General features: G+C 33.2%; 4 protein-coding genes and 4 pseudogenes across 8 annotated transcripts, besides 8 other annotated features; 2 read left to right on the top strand and 6 right to left on the bottom strand.

Annotated features, from left to right (window-relative positions):
- Positions 1–6,129: part of a mobile genetic element that runs on past the window's edge.
- On the bottom strand, positions 3–422 carry TVAGG3_0103120 (protein of unknown function, DUF4108 family; the record flags this gene model as incomplete). The annotated part of the gene is made up of 1 exon (XM_051222851.1): positions 3–422. One exon carries the CDS (start codon positions 420–422, stop codon positions 3–5), a length of 420 nt encoding a protein of 139 aa, XP_051107837.1.
- Positions 459–1,424, bottom strand: TVAGG3_0103110 (annotated as a pseudogene). The gene has a single exon. A coding segment is annotated over exon 1 (966 nt).
- Positions 1,723–2,051, bottom strand: TVAGG3_0103100 (annotated as a pseudogene). Its single transcript has one exon. A coding segment is annotated over exon 1 (329 nt).
- TVAGG3_0103090 lies at positions 2,535–3,070 on the bottom strand (annotated as a pseudogene). Its single transcript has one exon. A coding segment is annotated over exon 1 (536 nt).
- Positions 5,083–5,994, bottom strand: TVAGG3_0103080 (protein of unknown function, DUF4106 family; the record flags this gene model as incomplete). The annotated part of the gene is made up of 1 exon (XM_051222850.1): positions 5,083–5,994. The coding sequence occupies one exon, from the start codon at positions 5,992–5,994 to the stop codon at positions 5,083–5,085; it is 912 nt and encodes a 303-aa protein (XP_051107836.1).
- A 960-nt stretch (positions 6,130–7,089) lies between the features above and the next one.
- Positions 7,090–7,878, bottom strand: TVAGG3_0103060 (annotated as a pseudogene). The gene has a single exon. A coding segment is annotated over exon 1 (789 nt).
- A 941-nt stretch (positions 7,879–8,819) lies between these two features.
- TVAGG3_0103050 (attachment subunit-related family) lies at positions 8,820–9,157 on the top strand (the record flags this gene model as incomplete). The annotated part of the gene is made up of 1 exon (XM_051222849.1): positions 8,820–9,157. A coding segment is annotated over one exon (338 nt), but the record flags the coding sequence as incomplete, so codon positions are not given.
- Positions 9,158–10,864: 1,707 nt separating this feature from the next.
- TVAGG3_0103040 (uncharacterized protein) lies at positions 10,865–11,128 on the top strand (the record flags this gene model as incomplete). Its single annotated transcript, XM_051222848.1, has 1 exon — positions 10,865–11,128. The coding sequence occupies one exon, from the start codon at positions 10,865–10,867 to the stop codon at positions 11,126–11,128; it is 264 nt and encodes an 87-aa protein (XP_051107834.1).
- A 23-nt stretch (positions 11,129–11,151) lies between these two features.
- Positions 11,152–11,219: a mobile genetic element.
- Positions 11,220–11,544: 325 nt separating this feature from the next.
- Positions 11,545–11,569: a mobile genetic element.
- Positions 11,545–11,569: a terminal%2Cinverted (terminal inverted repeat of ISTv1 transposon ID:TVAGG3_0103020).
- A 578-nt stretch (positions 11,570–12,147) lies between these two features.
- Positions 12,148–12,208: a mobile genetic element.
- A 648-nt stretch (positions 12,209–12,856) lies between these two features.
- Positions 12,857–12,907: a mobile genetic element.
- Positions 12,908–14,278: 1,371 nt separating this feature from the next.
- Positions 14,279–14,305: a mobile genetic element.
- Positions 14,279–14,305: a terminal%2Cinverted (terminal inverted repeat of tvBac_109 transposon ID:TVAGG3_0102990).
- Positions 14,306–14,582: the final 277 nt, after the last annotated feature.

Genomic DNA, 14,582 nt, shown 5'->3' with positions numbered 1-14,582 from the left:
TTTTAGAACATTTCTGGGTCAATGTCAATGTTCTCTTCCTCTTTAGGAGCAAACACTGGCTTAGACTCTAAAATCTTTTTACCCAATTTACCTTGAACTTCAACTATCTTAGACTCATAATATTCATAGTCGTCTGCTTTCTTTGGTTCATAAGGTATAACAAGTTTGTATGCTTTGCCTTCTTCGAGTTTTGAGAACCTTCTGTCAAAACTTTCTTTGACTGTTAACAAACCTTCTATGTCTAAGTCTTCAAATTTCGCACCATTTTTAGTCACAATAGCAAACTTAACTGGTTCGATGTTCCAAACTTTGCTGAATGAAGACTTTTCAAAATGGTAGAAGTAAACATTCAAATATGTGAATGGGTCTAGTTCTTCTTTAAGTCCTGACATGTACTTGTTTACTGAGATGAATTTTGCCATCTTTTCTATCGGATAAAAAAATATTTTTTTTAAAATTTACTCAGAAAAAATTTTCTTTGTATATACACCATTCTGTACGTCTAAAAGACTTTTGACATTTGCCAAGAATGTTCGTTTAGACGCTGTCATATAACCATACTCTTGACAATATTGTTTATACGAGTCGTACAATGACCTTTCATCTAAACACTCAAAGTCAGTTTCATCTATGAACAGTTCATATACACTCTTGTTTGCTTCTAACAATGTTTGTCTCTCTTCGGTATGTGGAATTTGTCTTGGATTGAACTTTGAAATATCTAATGTCATAAAATATGAGAACAAGTGGTTGTAAAAGTCAGATGTCAAAGTTTCTGCTAAGTCGTCAAAATATTCTGTATCTTGCATATGAGAATCTGACGTTCTGACAACTACATATCTTCTGTCAGAACTTTCTAACTTCATCGGAACAGCATTGTTTGAAACCATAATGAAATTTGCAACATTTTCACAAACTCTTTGGTCTTTATATTTTCTTTCAACAACTCCAACTTTGTCTGTTATAAGACTCTTCAAAGCATCTGAGTTTAAAACTTTTGTTGTATCTATACTTTGAAGTTCGTTACATACTATAAGTTTCATATTCTCTATTGAAGAGTTAAATTTACCGCAGATGTTTTCTAAGTTTGTCATATTAGGGTTCGAATACCTTCTAACAGTTTGCACAAAATATCTGTAAAGAAAGTGTTCTTACCTGTTCCTTGTTTTCCAATTATAATGAGAGCAGTTTCATTTTTAGCACTTGGATGTTGTAAGATGTTTGCAAACCAACATAAGATATACTCATAGACTCTTTCGTTTCCATTGCATATAATTTCTTTGACATGGTCTAACCAAGCTTCTATAATATTTTCTTTCCATTCTACTTGTTCGTATTTATATCCAGTGAAGATAGAATAGAAGTTTGGAGAAGGTGTATAGAACTTTATACCTCGAACTGAAAAATCTTCTAACTTTGACAATAAGATATCCCAAGCATCTAACATCTTCATGCCAACTTGTACAACTTTTATTTTCTTAAGTTTCTGTTTACATTCTTGTTCTGAAACTATTGTCGCTTTAGGTTTGTTAAAGACTACATCCCATTCTTTCATAACATAACATTCTGGGGCAGAGTCGACATAAATGACTAAACGTTTCAAATTCTCGACTGCTTTGTTATAGTCTCGAAATGGACACATATTTCTGAATGCTTGGAAGTCATAAAAATCTGAAACATCTATTCTGTACATTTTTATAAAAATAAAAAAAAATATTTTTTTTATTCTTGAGCTATTTGTTGCATTTGTTGTTCTTGAGCTATTTGTTGTTCTTGAGCTATTTGTTGTTGAAGTTGTTCTTGTAATACAATACTTTCACCAGTTGCATCTTCCAATTCGAAACTTTCTGCCGTCATTGACAAATACATAGGACATAAAAGTTTTACAGGAACAAAGTTTGCGTCAACTAAGGTTAAGTTTATGTTTGCTAAAGTGTTTGAGTTTACTAAAGCTGAAAACTCTGCATTCGAATGAACAATAGGCAAACCAGCAGAGAAAGTGTTGTTTATACGCATAAGTATCTTTTGGTCATAGTAGTTTCTGTCGACATTCGAATAACACTTTGAACCTAAGTTTGAAACAATATATAAAATAGGTGTACTTAAAGTCAATGGAACAGACATTCCTTGTATGACACCTTTTCCTGTTATAGGAAACTGTTGGTAGTAAAAACCAGATATAAGTTTTGTATTATAGCTCATATTGTTTATAGTAAACTCAGTCGGACATCCAAACATAATGAAACCTGCTCTAGTTGCAGCACATGTTACACTCGTCCTTAAAGTATTAAATAAGTCAACAAAACCTGTTGGTGGTATATCTGAGTAAGTATCTTCAAAGGAGTATTTTTTACCATTCACAACAATAAAATCTTCTGGTGTCAAAAGAGCAAAACAAGCTTTAGTCGTCATTGTGTTTAAAGTTAGTTTACAATATCGTCCTTGAGGACTTTGTAAGTTTGTTGTTATAGAATTATATGACTCAGGGTTTTTAGTCGTAATAGTATAAACCACTATGTCTTCTGCCATTTTACTTAGCAAATAAATTTTAATGAAATGTTGTGGTCGTCAAATATTTTTATAACGTCTGGGAAACTATATTTTAAGTTCAACGTTTCACCTCCTTTCATAACGTATATCTTGTCAATGACATTATATGAAACACCACAGCAACTAACGTCGGGTTCTATTTCTTTGATGTTTATATCGTCTGCCTCTGTCAAAAGTTTCAATAGTTCTTTCAAAACTTCATGAGGTGCAATGACATATGAGTTCACTTTTACAGGGTTGTGTTCGACCAAGTTTAACATTATACCTAAAGCTTGACAAATCTTCTCCTGAGTTTGAAGTTTGTCTTTCAGTTGTTGGTAGTCGTTTCGAATATCTGCAACAGAACTTAAGTCTCTGCTAACTTCAGGTATGTTGGTTGTTCTTTTACAGGAACAATTGTTATACCATCTTCGTCTTCGTATGGTTTCCCCACTTCAACATCTCTTTCTTTGACATTGACAATAACACTTTGACTGTTTGTTTGAGTTGGTGAATTTAACTTCACATCTGCCACCGCCATTAAACCTTTTGAAACACTTACGCTTCTATTTTTCGGAAATGACATTTTACTTAGAATAAAAAGATGGACGTATTCGATATCTCTTCGAATTGAAGCAGAACAAAGTTTACACACACAAACAATACAAATACATTGACAGAATAGTTCTTTATACAAACAATGGTAAATGTTATAGAATAGCAGTCTTTGCTGAACCAAAATATTTTCATAAAGCAAAGAAAGTTGGTATAACCGAAATGGTGAAAGTTCTTGAAGCAGACAAAAATATAACAACAAAACTTACAGATATTTCTAAAGGTAAGTTTATAATACAATTTTATGTCAAAACTGGCGTACTGTCAATATTTGATGGAGAGAAGTCAGTTCAAGAACAACTTACTGACCTGCTGCCAAAATCTGCTCGATGGAAGCTGTCGTTATGCCAATCTGAGGAGCCCCAGCAGGTTTCATCGAACGAAATCTTCAAAAAGAGCATCTTCCGTGAAAAGTGCTATTGGTTTTGTAAACTTCTTTGCTTTCAGTTCATCTGGACCGTCTCTGTCACCAGTATATTGTATTTGTACAGTACAACAGTTGAAATACCACCCATAAAGTCTTCTGAGTCAGCAAATGGAATGCCAAGCCAAAAGTTTGAACGGTCTCCATTTGTATATTGAGTTTTTGACCTCCTGTATGAGTCCATACTTTCACATATGGCATAATAGAACTTTGCATTTCAGGGTTAATGGTTGTTGTGAAGTTGTTGTTAAAGTTCATAGCATCTAATGTCAAGTTGTATGACCTCATATCTTCAACTGTAGAATATTCTTCTCTTGGATAATATTTGCCATCTATGTTTATATGATATTTAATACCGGGGTGTAGAAACAAGAATAGTCATTTATAGTTCGTCTGAACAGTACAAACATAGTATCTGCATGTTTCATTGCAGTTGTTAAAGCAATATCTGTTCTTGCACCTGGGTCAGCACTTTGGTTTCCAACTTCACCTGCAAAGTCTTTGACAGATATTTGGTGTATAGGAACATAAGTGGAACTGCAATATATTTGGCAGCTAAAGCATTTGAAATATCTGGGTCCAACATATAGACTGCAAGTCTGCTTTCTATTCTCTTGCATTCAAATTTTTCGCATGTGAACTTAACTGGGTCCAAGCAGTTCCAGCAGCATTGAAATAATAGTTTACTTCAGTGTTGAGGTTTGAGAAACCAAAGTCTAAGTCAACTTTGTCTTTGCAAAAGTCGGCGAATGACGTTTGATTTGCTCCCTTTACGTCTGTAGAGTGAATGGGTCTTGTGTTGGTGCAATGACTAAGTTATTTTTGCTTGGAGTAAGTTCGATAGAATTTTTCCTGCCCAGTTTGGCAAGTATCTTAAAAACCTGAAAGATGAGGAAAGATGACAAAAGGAACTCTAAGTTTCAATTTTACTTTGGTTACTGCTGCTGCAGTTTGTCCAGAAAGGTTAACATAAACTCCTGGAACGTTAGGGTCAAGTCTTCTTATTTTCTCAATAGTTGCATACTGGTCTGTTTTGTTCTCTAGCTTGTGGTTGTACTGAGTTTCTCAAAGCGAACCATTCATAGTTTGCCCATGTTACTGTTTGAACTAAGTCAGAGTTAGAATATATCTTATATCCCATGAAAACTTCTGGAGCATATTGGTATCCGACATAGAAAATTCCATTGCAACCTTTCTTGTCAGACAACTTGGCAGAAGGTTTTATTTCAATGTCTTGTTCCACGTATAAGAATGAGTTGTCAATAGAAATATATGAAACCTGTCGCAAGCAATATCTACTGTTGTTGAAGAACCTTCTCCAAACTCACCTACGTTTCCATAAGAAACAGCAGTTGTATATTCGTAAGTTCCAGGAACTATTTCTGACCTTCTAATGGCATTGTCGCATTCGTTATACCATTCGGAAACATTTCCATTCATGGCATCCAAAACTGTTGGCGTTATATTCTGAGCGGCGTACATTTCATATGGGTAAAAATATAGAATAGTTGGATTTATATGTCATAATAGAACCCACGTGGACCAAGCTTTACTTTCTTCCTGACTGAGTTTTTAACTCTTCTTTTTCCTTCATTGCCACTACTTTCACTAGATGAAGTTACTTCTTCACTACTTTCACTTTGTTCTACTCTTCTCTTCTTCTTTGGTGTCGCTTTTGGTAACTTGCCCTCTGCTTCAAGTTGTTGCATCTTTGCCTCATGTTCACCTAGTATGTTGTAAATTTCCCATGTCCTTTTTGCCTTTGGGCTCTGGTCGCCCATCTCAGGTAACCTATATCCTAGAAAGATTTTGTCATAGTTTGTATTTGAGTCTTCGCGTATTGTTTGCATGACTCTTTCCTGAGTTTCCGGTTCAAGCTCTTCAAACAGAGCTTGTCCATATGGAATAAGCTCGTTTCCAAATATATGTTTTTGTAGCCATTCTGGTTTTCTTTCCATGTTACCAATAATATCTTTTGTGAATGGGAAAGCTTTTACCCAATGTTTCAGTCTTGCGTCATTTATTTCTGTAGTTGGTTTTATTTTGTCAAGGAACATGTTTTTCAATACTAACATTTCATTTGGTACTGTCCATTTGAGTTTTCTTAAATATTCATCCCTTCTCGGTTCATTGTCTGCAAAGTAAGTTTTTATGACATTTTGCAAACTTTCGTTTGCAAGGTCATGTACAATAGGTTCTCTTCCTTCTCTCTCCCTAACTTTCTTTCTAAACTCTTCACCAAATATACCATCTCTATGGTTCTGTGTAGTTCTTTGAGATAAATGTTCTAGAACGTCAGGTGTTATATTTCCATCAGCCATGTTCATTTCATACTGGTCCAAAATATCTGCATCTTTCATATCTTTCAATGGCATTAAAGCCGCGCTGAAAATACCAGCTATATCTGGTTCACCATTCACTTCCATTGCGTCTACAACTTCTTGGAATTGTGGTTGTAAGTTTATGAACCACCTATCCGGATTAGCTTTATGACCCCATCTCATTGTAGTTCCATAGTCTGCAGAAACAAAAGTAGGTTTGTTTCCATATTGGTTAGGTTCTGAATGAACTTTAAACAATGTTTCATTTCTATATGTTTTGTTGAAATTTAACCTTTTATTTTCACCGAGTTCAGCCAAAGATTGAACGTTATATGGTCGTAAGTAAAAAGGATTATTGTATTTGCGTACATTTTCTTTCAGTACTTCCATTCTATGCTGAATATTTTCATCTGATGTTGGAGTCTTTTGTATGTCGGCAAACATTTTTCGATATTCTTCTACTATGTCAGCCGAATTTTTCTTAGACTCTTGGAAAGATTCCATATTCACCTCATACTCTTGTTGAGGGTCAAGATTTTTCGGCTGTTCCAAATCTTCATCTAGTTCTGTGAAGTTAGTTTCCAAAGGAGGGACTTGTTCGTTTCCTTCAGGCTCTTCTAGCTGTTGTTGCTGAACTATTTCTTCCATGTCTGGTTGTATCTGAACTTCTTCCTGTGGAGTTTCTTGTACCTCATCTGCTGGCATTTCATATATTCCGAGACCGTTTTTAACAAGTTCCCTCTAAGTCATCCGGACTCATAAACCTTTCTTCTTTCGTTCCGTCTCTATTTTTTACGCGTTTCATGAAGAGAGTTGAATTATCATTTAGCTCTGACACCAAATATCTCGGAGTAAATTCATCATGTCATTTGGATGATATGCTATTAAATCATATCCCTTAGCGAGCTTGTATTTTCCAGGTTTGAAATTATATCCCATTTGGTGCTGAACCATAAAGCTAAATAGGTTCGGGTCAGTATTTCCTTCCTTGAACTTTCTAATAGCTTCTTTATATCTGTCACTAAAGTCAAGAGTATCTGGGTAACCATAATCTTCCTTAAGCATTTTTAAGAATTCTTGGTTTCCTTGTTCTCTACTTCTTTTATGTCCTTGCTCTGTTTGTGTTGTTGTTGTGCTGGATTTTGAACTGTTGGTTGTTGTGTTGGTTTTGGTGCATGCCTGTGTCTGTGTCCATGTGACGATGTAAATGTTTTAGGTAGTCCTGGTGCAGGTGCTTCTCTTGGAGGGTTTGGTGGTATATAAGTTCCACTAGCTAGTATATAAGTTCCACCAGCTGGTATATAAGTTCCACCAGCTGGCACATATGTTCCATCTGCAGCATAATGTCCTACCTGACTTTTCGTTTTTAAGAAAGCATTTACTAGGTCTGTTTTGGTCTGTTGTAACTCTTTTTCTTGACTTTCCACAACAGTTGCTCTAACGGCGTCATAGGCACTTTGAACTGCCTGTCTCGTTGCTGCATCTGTTATTTTCGTCATATTTTGTGCTACTTCTCTTAACTCTTTGTCGAAACCTTCAGACTTCAGTTTCTTTCCAGATGAGAAGTCGTTCACTAGTTTCACCTTACTATGAAGAGCTTCGAAGGCGTTCTTAAAGTCAGCATTTTAAAGCTTCATTTGAACTGTCTTCATCCGCTTGTATTTTTGTCCTTATTGACCCTATAAGTTGGGCTGCTTTAGCGTTGGCTTGGGCATCTAACCAGTCATTGTTAGCTTTTATATATTCTGCGCTTTTCATTGCCTTTTGCATGGCTGCGTCGTTATTTTTACTTTCTTGTGCTAAGTTTTCATACTGTACGGTTTGGTTTTGCAACTGTAAAAGTTTTTCTGCCTTTACATTTGCTTCAACTTCTTTTTTATACTCATCGCTATCCATATATGTCTTCAGGGCTTTTTGTTTTATCTCTTCATCTTTCAGTACTTTATATTGAGTAGTATGGTTTTTCAAATTTATAACATCTTGTTCCATTTTTGCTACTTCTGCTGCTTTTTCTGACACTTTTTTCGCATATTCCTCTGTACTTAGTTCTTTCAGTTGTTCTTCTTTCTTCTTTTTCTCTACGTTTAACTCATTGAGTTTCTTTGTGTGTCTGTCATATTCTAGTTTCTTTTCGTTTTCACTTATTTGTTCTGTATGTCTATGTTTGACTTTTTGACATCTGTTATTTGATTTTTGAGTGAACTCAAATTCATTTGACTTTGAGGGTTATAAGCTGTTCCGTCTGCAGCTCCACCATAGCCTGCCATTTTCGCTAAAAGTGCCGCTCTTAAACCTCCACTCTGTGCACCAAAACTCGGTTTAAAAGCATAGGGTTGCTTGACATTTGTTGCAACATAGTGGGGTCATTCATCATTTGTTGTTGCAACTGTTGTTGTGGTGTCAGTTTTACTATTGGATGTTTCAATGCTCTCTTCCTCTTACGTATATTCTTACGTAGCTTACGTGGCATTTTAAGTGAAGTTAAAAAGCGGTTTTTGACAGATGTTTATATGACACTTTTTGTTCAGCACAAAAAACTACTCGGTCAAAGTGTTGTCAGTTTTGTAAAATAACCGTCCTATCTCATTCTATAAGGGGGAAAGTCTTCTCAAAGTATACTTCCTTGGAACGCCTGTAACTTTTCCTGTAGCGACGATAGACCCTTACTTGTCCGGACAAAGTTATACTATTTTGAGTGCTCTACAAAAAAGTCAACGGCGACGACTCTCAAAAACCGTTGTGTAAAAAGTTTTACCGTTGGACAAAAAAGTATATATAGAAAACAAAAAACGTTTATAGTTCATTCAATATTTGAGATGGAACGGTTTGCCAACGGAGACTTTTCAATAAAATAAAAAAATAGAGGGGGTTACCGTTGACAAAACGTTTATTTCAAACTTTTCTTATTTGAAAAAAGTTTATTTTTCATAATGGAAGGAAGAAAAAGTGTCGCAAACAATTCCTCGACTACCTCTGCAGTTAAAGTTCCTACAACTTATGTCTCACCATTCTCAAAACCCTTACGACCTCCTATAATACCAAAGCAACTTCCTCATACAATTGCAAACAAATTGTTGGACAATATGCATTTGCACAAAGAAACAGCTCAGCCAACAGGTCAGGCAACAACAACTATCGGAACAGAAGCATTTTCAGAAGAAGTTCATACCAATCAGACTCCAATCGAACATACAGAAACACAACCACCCGAAAATACAGAAACACATCCAATCGAACATACAGAAACACATTCTGCAATGACCACTAGGTCGCAAACACGATATCTCGCCTTTTGCAAACAATTTAAGTCTCAAATTCAAGACACACAAGATAGCGACACTCCTCTTTCAGAGAAAGTTCGTAGAAAATACGCAAAGAAAAGGTTAGAATTGTTAGATAAGTTAAATGAACAGTGGGGTTCAGAAGACAATCGAGATTATAACGAGATGTTTCAAGCTGTCATGGATGCCATTCAGCCACTTGAAAACGAAATCAAAGACCCTGGCGTACTTGTTGACATGTTTGCTTCATATTTACCCGTTACTGCCAATCTCATAGCGTTGCAAGCTATTGACCAGTTCATTCACTTGTTTCCAAAGAACTTGCAGAAGCATTTACAAGAAGTTAAAGTTGCTGAATTTGTCCGTTTATATCCAAATTCATACAATTATTTGGAAGAATTGAATGAACATGGTGAAAGGTCATTCTATTTATATTTCTACACAAAAGACAACCAGTCAAAACGACTATACTGCATTGAACCTATGCCTCAATTCGTAGACAATTTCCACGTTATAACAACTGTTGCTTTAGATATTCCTGCCAGAGTTCCATATGGAGGAACAGTAACTATCTCAAGCTTTCCCAAGGGCTATAAAGGAAAGCCTCTCACAATTGCAAAATTCACACACAGCAGTTGCCAATTTGTTCAAGATGTCGAGTTCCATTTCCTCAACAATACGACTTTCATCATAGAGACTCCTCAAGAAGGTATATACAAAGTTTTCATTGCAGGATTTGTTGCTCCCAATGGCGAAGAAGAAGAAGTCGAAGAAGAAGTCGAAGAAATCCTCACCTCAGAGAGCGAAGAAGAAGAAAATTTCCAAGACATTCAAGATTCAGAATATACCGAATAAAAAAAAACAATTTAAGACTAAAAATTTAATTTTATTATAATATTTTTATTTTTTTCATCTGGTCTTTGTATCATTCCTCCTCTAGTTTCTTAGGGGCTAGAAGGGGCGCAGCCCCTGGAAGCCCCACTCACCTGACCTACATATATAAATATATACATATATAAATATATACATATATAAATATATACATATATAAATATATACATATATAAATATATACATATATAAATATATACATATATAAATATATACATATATAAATATATACATATATAAATATATACATATATAAATATATACATATATAAATATATACATATATAAATATATACATATATAAATATATACATATATAAATATATACATATATAAATATATACATAAATAAATATATACATATATAAATATATACATATATAAATATATACATATATAAATATATACATATATAAATATATACATATATAAATATATACATATATAAATATATACATATATAAATATATATATATAAATATATAAATAACAAAATACAATCAAAAATAGTGTTTGGAAATTTAAGGTTAAGTGTCACTTTTTCGTAAATTCTACCACACTCTGAGGGTTCGGGGATCAATAATGTATATATTGTCCCCCATTGTCCATACCAAAATGGGAAAATCGAGCACTTGTGGCCTAACATAGAGAGCAGAGAGTTGTCATGGGCAAAGATTCAACAATGGGTTGAGTACTATAATGCTAAACCTCATCTAGCATTACCAACTCATTATGTGAATGGAAAACAAATTCACTATAGCCCATCTGAAATGTGGAAGAAACATCCAATTTGGAAGAGGGGAATGCCGGCAAAATGGATTGTGGATGGAGTCTCTCAAGATTTTCTTCCAGGTTCACTTATGGCCAATGAGATGCCAGAGCTTCAAGGAATCGAAGAAGATGAATGGGAAAAAGAAGGCGAGGAAGTTGAAGAAGAAGAAAATAAGGCGAATCCGGTTGAAATAGAAGAAGATAGTAATGAAGAAGAATACGAAGTAAATTATGAAGAAGAATATCAAGAAGATTATGAAGACCCTTATGAAGAAGATTATGATGATTCATTTTAATATTACGAATAAAATGTCACTTTTCTATTTTTGACACGCAAAGTTGTCACTTTTTTCTGTCAAACCGTTTTTATCGTTTTCGTATATAACACTATCATATATGCTTATATTCTATAATAGTGTTACCAAACATCGGGCAACATCATACGTATAATACAACTTTTTCGTACTTCTTTATCGAATTTAAATAGAACTAAGTTTTTATTTTATATAAAAGAGAAATAATTCTAATTTATAATCTCATTATTAATTTATTCTCATTTTAATATTTCATCGATTTTTTATTATCGATATTCAATACAAATAAATTCATATTATAATAGTATCTAGTATAACTAGGTATTCTATCACAGTATTTCTTCAATTTATTATAATATTTCAGCATTTTTTAGTTTCAATGCTGATTTGTTCCTTAGCTTGTAAACTATAGTTACTTTATATTAGACGTAACTTAGACGTAAAAAAATTAAATAACGTATAAATATAATTTTAATGGTAAAAGATTAAATGTTTATTCCGTATGTAATGTGATTTGATTTGGATGGTAAGATAAGTTTCGGTATAGTTTTTGTTAATTGATTAAGAATTGTTGAATAAAATTCTGGAACTTCGTCAATTTCTTTGATTCCCTCTTCCTCGCAATACAACTCCATATCATTAACTTGTATTTAAAGGCTTCCATATACAAAACTATATATAATGTTTGAAAGTTAAATCCAATCTTTTTCTATTTCTAAAAAAAATTGAGACCTAAACACGAGATAGCTTTCAGAAAATTTTCAGGGACATTTTTAATCATTTTTTTATTTATTGTAATATCTTTGTTATTAAATTTGAATTGTTTAATATTTGAATGTAAAGAATTGAATAGTAATAATTTTAGTTTTAATACATAGCTAATTGCTAAGCAAAATAATTAATTTATTGTAATTTTGACATGTAAACTAAAGGGGAATTTAGCCGGCCAAATATATGTTACTTTTTGACTTCACCTCACTCCCACCATTTCGTCTTATGACTGTTGCAAACGAAAATGATAAAAACGGTTTGACAGAAAAGTGACAACTTTATATGTCAAAATAGAAAAGTGACATTTATTCGGAATACATTTTTTTTCAATTTCATCTTCTTCACAACTTTCTTCTTCGTATGGGCTTTCATAGTCATCACATTCTAAAATTTCTTCTTCATATATCTCTTCTTCTTCACATTTTTCTTCTTCGTGCTTCTCTTCTTCTTCACACTTTTCTTCTTCGCTTCTCTCTTCTTCTTCTCCACATTCTAACTCTGGAATATCTTTAGCTTGAACAGAACCTGGCAAAAATGTTGTATACAAATATTTGAATACATTTGCCTGTTAGCGAAACAAGGATTTGTACCTTCCCACAGTTCTTCTTATTTTTTGCTTTATATGTTGCTTTTTATTGATTTTTGTCCAATGGCCGATAATACTTAATTGTTGAAATGTCAATTGCCCCTACCGTATCATATTGTTCTAATTTTTTTAATGATGATGCGACACCTTGATCAAATAGTTGCAAAACATGCATGCAATGTGCAGGAAATATCAAAATATTGATGTTTTGTAACATTAATTATTCAAATACCCAAAATGATAAACGTGAACTATGATCATCAAGTATAAGGTAGACAGTTGAACTTGAAATGTTCTGATACTTGGAACAAAGTTCTTAAAAATTCAAGTGTATTATCAAATAATTGTGCTAATCTCGTAAACGAAAAAGAGGATTTGACGCAGTCAAATTCCCTCTCTCAAAATGGGCAACAAAAAGTGACAGAAAAAGTAACACTTATGGCGGGAAAATTCGGGAAAAAACTTTAACCTTAAACTTAGAAATGTAGAGATTTGTTAAAAATTTCTTAAACGAATGAATGTTATATAATTTTATATAATTAAATTTGAGTATGCAAAACATTATTATGTAATAAGAAAAAATTGAGTTTGACATATCAAATAAAGGGTAAGAGGTATATATTATAAATATATGCCTCTCATTTACAGATTTTAATCATAATATTCAATTTCTCTAGCATGTGTATTATGTGATTATTCAAAAAACTTTTAAATATATAAAAATTAATTTTTATTAAATTATTTAATGTCTTGTATTTCGATTTTTCCTTCTGAAGTTAGCGAGATCCTCTTTTAGGTCGCGCTCTTCGTGTTCGACGATCCATTTCGGATTTTCTTTGTCTTCAACGAGATTCCAAAAGTTATTTTTTTCATGAATGAGGAATTCTCGTGGAGTAAAGTTTGTGTTTGTGTTTAAGTTCTTTGGTAATTGCGAATGTGGCTTGTTGTTGTAAAAGTTGATCCAAATTATAACATCCGACTCGCTACTTGAGTGTTTTTCGATATCAGGCCATATACCCTCGACCTTTCCATTTTCGCGAGGCGAATATGGAGTGATTGTTATATGTTCAATTTGATTTCGATCAAGAAAATTTTGAAATTCTCCAAAATTTTCGAGACCATTATCGGTCCAAAATGCAAAAGGTGCAAAACCTAATGCATTAATTGCTCTTTGTGCAACAAAAGTTGTATTAATCTTTGAAACATGGAAATAAAATTGAATTGATCTCGACAATAATATCTTATATAAAAATTTAGTCTGATACGATTGTTAAGATTTTCGGGATATATTAAAATCTAGATGGATATCGCTATATGTCTAAAATTGAAGGACTAAATAGAGTTTTCCTAGCAAGTTTGCACATTTCATGAATCATAGAGAGAATGATTTGAGAAAGACATATACGTTAGCCACTATTTTTCATACACTTTTAGTTTCGGGAAAAGTGACTAATATATTTTGAATATATAATTAACAGTTAACTCAAAATTCAAAAAAAGTACTCCGGTACATTTGTTATTATTCAGTTATAGATCACTGATACAAATGTCTTATGTCATTAAAATCAAAAATGAAGGACTAGATATATATTTAATATGAAAAATAGAAAAGTATTTATTTAAATATTGGAATTGCTATCAAGCTCTGCATAACTAGGATATATGCATTAGCTAAGGCTGTATCAATATCCTTTATCATAATTCAAAAAATATTTCCACAGTATCAAGATAACTCGATTTTTTTATACAATTATAAACTATTCAAACTTACCCCCTTAAAGGGTGAAATTCTGAAGTTTACATTTCATCCTTAAAGCTCCAGACCCAACCTCTCAAGGGTCATTTCCATTTTTTTTCCATCGTTCAAAAAATTTCCAAATTTTTCTGCCGAAAATAGTTTTTCGACATTGGATATATCTGGAGCCATATTCACAGCGGCATTTGTCTTAACCTTGTGTAAATGAGCAACTATTCGTTTTTTGCGGGTGTTGACTGTTTATATGACCTATTAAATTTTGAGATTAGGGGAAACAGGTTTAAGATTTAAGGGATGGATAAGGTTTGTCTTTGCTAGTATGG

This window comes from Trichomonas vaginalis, chromosome IV (genome assembly GCF_026262505.1).
Source record: "Trichomonas vaginalis G3 chromosome IV, whole genome shotgun sequence".
Taxonomy (NCBI): Eukaryota; Parabasalia; order Trichomonadida; family Trichomonadidae; genus Trichomonas; species Trichomonas vaginalis.
This window is presented reverse-complemented; position numbering and strand designations above follow the sequence as displayed.